The sequence below is a fragment of the Peromyscus maniculatus genome, chromosome 17 (assembly GCF_049852395.1).
Source record: "Peromyscus maniculatus bairdii isolate BWxNUB_F1_BW_parent chromosome 17, HU_Pman_BW_mat_3.1, whole genome shotgun sequence".
Taxonomy (NCBI): domain Eukaryota; kingdom Metazoa; phylum Chordata; class Mammalia; order Rodentia; family Cricetidae; genus Peromyscus; species Peromyscus maniculatus.
The window spans coordinates 62,251,061-62,257,060 of NC_134868.1; the positions used below are offsets into that span (position 1 = coordinate 62,251,061).

At 47.7% G+C, this 6,000-nt stretch overlaps 1 protein-coding gene across 1 annotated transcript in view; it reads left to right on the forward strand.

Moving 5' to 3' along the window:
- The window catches only part of Efnb2 (ephrin B2), a 44,526-nt gene extending 39,028 nt beyond the window's left edge, over window positions 1-5,498 (forward strand). The window contains exons 4-5 of the mRNA XM_006988328.4: window positions 502-615; window positions 1,947-5,498. Coding sequence (XP_006988390.1) covers window positions 502-615; window positions 1,947-2,338 — 506 coding nt within the window. The 3' untranslated portion in view covers window positions 2,339-5,498. The remainder of the gene's footprint in view (window positions 1-501; window positions 616-1,946) is intronic.
- Window positions 5,499-6,000: the final 502 nt, after the last annotated feature.

A 6,000-nucleotide genomic window follows, 5' to 3' on the forward strand; every position in this document is an offset into this window, starting at 1 on the left:
GCATCTGTGTGTGGCCACAGATCCGTATATTTCTCTTTACAATGCAGAACGCCTCTTTGATTGAACGAAATCAAAGTGTCCCAGCATGTAAACACTGGCTCTGCAGCTTTGTTTCATTTTCAAATCTGGACAACCCAAGAGCCGCGTTTTCATGTAGACTAACCTATTGTGCAGAAAGAAAGAATTATTCTTCTAATTAGAGACCGGTATAGTAGTCAATCAACTTGCTCAGTTAAATTGAAATGTCATCTGCAATGCTTTGGCTGCCAAACGCAAGAATCCCTATAGTTTCCACAGATGGCCTCCTAATCTAAGCCTCCAAAATAACGAGGATAACCGTTTTGATTAAAAAGGAAGGTTATATTCTTGTATTTCACAGTGCTTTGCATAAAGAGTCTTATGTTCATTGCTATTCGTGCCTCTTGAGATATCTGTGCAAACTCCTGACGCTTGCTGCTGTCAGATGTCTGTGCCACGATTAATCGCTTGCCCTTCATATAGATGCAAGTTCTGCTGGATCAACCAGGAACAATGATCCAACGAGACGTCCGGAGCTAGAAGCTGGTACAAACGGGAGAAGTTCAACTACAAGTCCTTTTGTGAAACCAAACCCAGGTACAGCCCTGTGGTGTGTGTGTGTCAATCTATGGGGTGCATTTTCTTAGAACTCCAAGAGACAGAGAAGCCTCTCACAAGGCTTCCAGACCAGCAGGATTCACTCCTGGGCGCAGATGCCTGGGATCTTTGCTCTCAGTGAGTCGGTATTAACTCTGCCACTAAGACAGACTAATTCATTCCAGTCAAAGTCTTACAGTCACAATAGCAGAGCTCGCCAGATGGGTCAGTCGCCAGTGATGTCCCACCAGACGAGTGTTCATTGGCTGATGCTGTATCCTGCTCACTGTCGACACCATCCCAAAGCTGATGTTAATGTATATATAATTTGTGCCCTAATCCCTGTCTAATTACATCTAATCCACAAAGAGCCTCGCCGATCCTTTTCTGAATCTTAGAAAACGTTGCCTAATGGCATACTTTCCAGGTGGCTTGTTCTTAATGTTTTTCGCATTCTCTGTGTAAAATAAAACAGTAAAGGGCCCACTGACCAAAGTACAGGGTGCCATAGAAAATGGGCTCATTTCCTCAACAGTCCTGGTCCGCTGTGCTGATGCCGTTTCACAGAATAGCTGGTGCATACACACCAGCGCTTACTTTTGTATTAGGGATCTCTGTGCTGGTTTGGAGGTGGTGAGAATCCGCTTCTACCATAATATTATGTTCTCTTTCCAAGAGTCAAGGAAGTTTTATTTTTTTTTTCCCTCTAACTTTCAATGACAAGATGTGTCAAATTCTTGTGACAAATTGATAAATGGATAGGATAATCGTGCCAGGCAATTCTTCAGTGCTAACATTTGGGTTAGCAGTCTGTTCAGTGCCAGAGCGTCTGCTACCTTCCAAATATATTTTAAGTGTAAATCAAATAATACAACCGAGTTTCAGTTGAACCCTTTCCCAGGCCCCATCATTCCTTCCCTTCTGGCACGTCTCTTCTAGTAGGCAGGGCTGTCTTCAGAAGGCAGGGCTCTCCTTGGAAGGCAGGCAGTGGAAGACACACGGCTCCTACAGTGAGGGAAGAACAGGCCAGGGCAAGGACACACCGGGCTCTGGAGTAGCAGCAGGTGCCTTTCTTCCCGCTGGGCCTGGTGCACCCTGAAGTGCTAGGGAAGCCTGCGGCTGTCTGTCTGTCTGTCGTCAAGGAAGAGCCTGGGCATGGTATGTGAGTGCTGGACCTCTGAGCTCCTTCACCTCCTCTGGTGACCTCTGGCAAGTCCGCCCCCGGGAGTTGAGCGTCGACCTGCTTTAACTGTTGCATTTCGAGGGCCCTGCAAGCAACAGGGCAATCCCAGGACCGCAGTAACGGGCTCTTCTTGCTCCTGTCTGTGCAGGTTCCTCCAGCACCGACGGCAACAGCGCGGGGCATTCCGGGAACAACCTCCTGGGTTCCGAAGTGGCCTTATTCGCAGGGATCGCATCAGGATGCATTATCTTCATCGTCATCATCATCACCTTGGTGGTACTGCTGCTCAAGTACCGCAGGAGGCACCGCAAACACTCTCCACAGCACACGACCACGCTGTCACTCAGCACACTGGCCACACCCAAGCGAGGTGGCAACAATAACGGCTCGGAACCCAGTGACGTTATCATACCGCTAAGGACTGCAGACAGCGTCTTCTGCCCGCACTATGAGAAGGTCAGCGGGGACTATGGGCACCCAGTGTACATCGTGCAGGAGATGCCCCCACAGAGTCCTGCCAACATTTACTACAAGGTCTGAGGCCTGGGACCTGCGCCTGCCTCCCAAGGGAACTCGCGCCTTGTTGTTGGGCGCGCAGGGACCGCCTGAGCCTTGGCTGTGGGGGCGGGATGCCTCCCGGAAGAGCCTGGAGCTGGACAGTTTTGTAGTCTGTAGCTTTTCCGGCCTTGGGGAACCACAGACCCTCCCCCGGAAGCTGGAAGACTGCTAGGAGATCCCCACTTGGACTGCCGCGTTCCCGCGCGGACCTCCAAGCCATGCACCCAGCTGCCACTGAGGCCTCTGCAGAGCCCAGGGAGGACACGGTGGGCTGTGGATGACGCAGCAGCATCTTAGGAGAAGGTTGTGCACCAGGCCGGCCTCTGCCTCCCAGTTTCCTGCCGTGCACACTGGACTTACCACTCGGACCTCGGGCTCAGTAAGGTTTTTCAAAGATCTCTAGCGTTTAGTCCTCACTCTTCTTCATTCCTGTTGCCAGGGCTCTCCTGGCACCTCCCCAGCCCCTCACTCCACATCCTGCATCACTACGGGACACTCGCCACAGAGTCCCAGCCCCACCCTTGACACCAAGATCCAATGCGATGGGTATTAGGTACAGAATCCTGCTTTCCTGGAGGCCGGGTCAGCCGGGAGGCCTGGGGGTGTGTGGAGGAGTGAGTGTGGAAGGTAGGGCTGCCACCACAGGTCAAGGCTGCTGCCCCTGGGGCATGGTGGGGGGAGCGAGAGGGAAACGAGGCCGGTGGGAGACAGCCAGACAGACAGACCGTGGTGAGTGGTGGGGAGCTCACTATCACACAGCTATGCAGCAGGGAATCAAAAAGTCCCTCTCCTGCAGTGGAACAAAAGGTCCCTTGTGGAGGGACCAGCGAGAGCAGGGAGGGAGAGGACAGGCCCCTGGCGACGCGCTGGGGCCGGACTGTTGAGGTACTGGCAATAAAAAGCGCAGCCCTGGAGCTGTGGGAGAGAGTCCGTCTGCTTTGGGAGATGTTTTAAGCAGACTCAGCTGCTATGTTATCACATTTTTTTATTAAACACAGGGAAAGCATTTAGGAGAATAGCAGAGAGCCAAATCTGACCTAGAAGTTGAAAAGCCAAAGGTCAAACAGGCTGTAAGTCCATCACCACCGAGGTTATTGGGGAATTCTCATTAGGAAAGTTAGGTCAGATCCCCCGGTCCCCGTAAGTGCCCCTCCCCCTCCCCGATTGAGCCTTACACTTTGGTTTTTGGTTTATGGCCGTGCTGTCCGGGCTGTGAGGCTGTACCCGAGGCTGTACCCGGGCTCCACGTCAAAACGAAGCTCGCGTGGCCCACTTCTAAGAGTCCTTATGATGGAAGTAAGTTATGATGTCGAGGGGAAGGCGGGAGATGGGACATATTTATAATAGGTGTACAGAACACAAGGGATATAAAATGAGAGATTTCTACTAATATATATTTTAAGATTACACACAATACACACCCGGAGATGTGGAATTCATTTGTTACGGCGATTAAAGCGACCCCGGCCCTTTAGTGCTTTACAGAGTAAGCGATTGGCTAGCTAACTTCCGAGAGAAGCTGCATCGCCCCAAAATGTTATCGACAATGAGAGAAGTATCCGTAATGAGAGCAAATGACAAAAATAACCAAGTCCCCGTGGACATCTCACAGATCTGTAGACTAGGCATGCCAGCCCCCAAACACCAGGACACCGATGTGACTGCGCCCTGTGTCAGACAATGACAAGACGTGCTGGCACTTACTCTCTGTTGGGTTTTCCCTTGCCCTGCGGGCTGAAGTGTTCTCTGGAACCCAGCAGGTCACACTGAGGGGGTGACAGTTGAAAGTTTAGCTGTGGGTGCCGCCTCCTCTCCTGCCCTTATCCCTGCCCTTCCAGAAGAATAAACAGGAAGCAGGAAGCCTACTTTTTTTTTTTATGTGCTATGCAAAATAGACATCTTTAAGAGTCCTGTTACTATGGTAACATTTTGCTTTCTGAATTGGGAGGAAAAAAAAAATCGTAATGACAGCATTTGAAGGTTCTCAGACCTCCAGTGAGTACCTGCAAAAATGAGTTGTCACAGAAATTATTCCCTACTTCCCAAACCTGAAAAAAATGATGTTGGTTCAATGTATGTGTATGTGTGAGTGGGTGTGTGGTACACGTGTGTACATATATGTATAATATATATCTCCAGTATATATTATATATATCTATATCATATTTCTGTGGAGGGTTGCCATAGTGATCAGCCACAGTACATATGTAATTCTTTCCATCACCCCATCCTCTCCTGTGCATTCACACGAGATTTCCTCGTAAGCCATCAGAAGTTGTAGGAAGGGGGAGAGGGACGAGGAGGGAGACATGGGAAACCGTCTGATTTTAATGAAATCGAATGTCTGTGTCATCGGTTGGCCACATTTTGGTTCTAAACTGTGAAAAATCAGATGAACTGGTGAAGAGTTACCTGCAACCGACTGAGAAGTGTCCTGTGCGTCTGTTTTGTGTCTGGTGCAGAAAATGACAATCTACCAACTGTCCCCTTACCTGGAGTTGGTTCAGCTTTGGAAAGTTACTGTAAATGCCTTGCTCGTATTATCGTCCCTAGTCACGTGACTTCGGCGCTTGCACCATCCTGTCTAAGTGGAGGTACTGTAAATAGATAGGTTCAGATCTTACCGTCTATGGATTCGGGGTGTTACAGTAGCCTTATTCACCTTTTTAATAAAAATACACATTGAAAACAAGACAGAAAATGGCGTTTCTTACCCAGATTGTGTACATAGAGCAACGTTGGTTTTTTATAAAGTCTAAGCAAGATGTTTTGTATAAAATCTGAATTTTGCAATGTATTTAGCTACAGCTTGTTTAACGGCAGTGTCTCCCCCTTTGCACTGTAATGAGGAAAAAAAATGGTATAAAAGGTTGCCAAATTGCTGCATATTTGTGCCGTAATTATGTACCATGAATATTTATTTAATTTCGTTGTCCAATTTGTAAGTAACACAGTATTATGCTTGAGTTATAAATATTTTTTTCTTTGTTTTATTTTAATAGCCTGTCATAGGTTTTAAATCTGCTTTAGTTCCACATTGACAGTTAGCCCCAGAAAATGAGATCCGAGCAGTCACATTCCACGTCTGTTTCAAACTGAATTTGTTCTTAAAAAAATAAAATATTTTTTTCCTATGGAAAAAGCGCCTTCAACGTATTTTCCTTTCCTTTTTAATTTTTTTCCTTTACATTTTCTTTATTTTTTCTGTTTTGTATTTTGATTTCCTCCCTTTAATTCTATCCAAAGTCACAATTACCCAGAGACTTCTGCTCCTGGATCCTTTTAGGCCCGTGTCTCAAGACAAGTCATGCATGTATTACAATAAAGTTTGATTAAAGCCCTGACCTCCCACGCAGGAAAAGCCTCTGTTTGCACCTGTGTCACACGGAGGGAATGGTCAGCTGCGCAGTGAACCCTCAAAGAAAGGAGGGAATCGTGTATTCTACTTAATTGCAGATGGATTACATTTCTGTGTCAGCCAAGCACTCTGGCAGGACGGCCCCGAGATAAAGGCGGATGTGAAATGTTCTTCATAAAGTTTTACCTTGAGGAAAACGTGTTATAAAATTGGATTAAGGCAAGCCAGAGGCCGGCAATGAGATTAAAAATTCAAGGCTGGGGAGATGCTTCAGCCAGTAACCGGC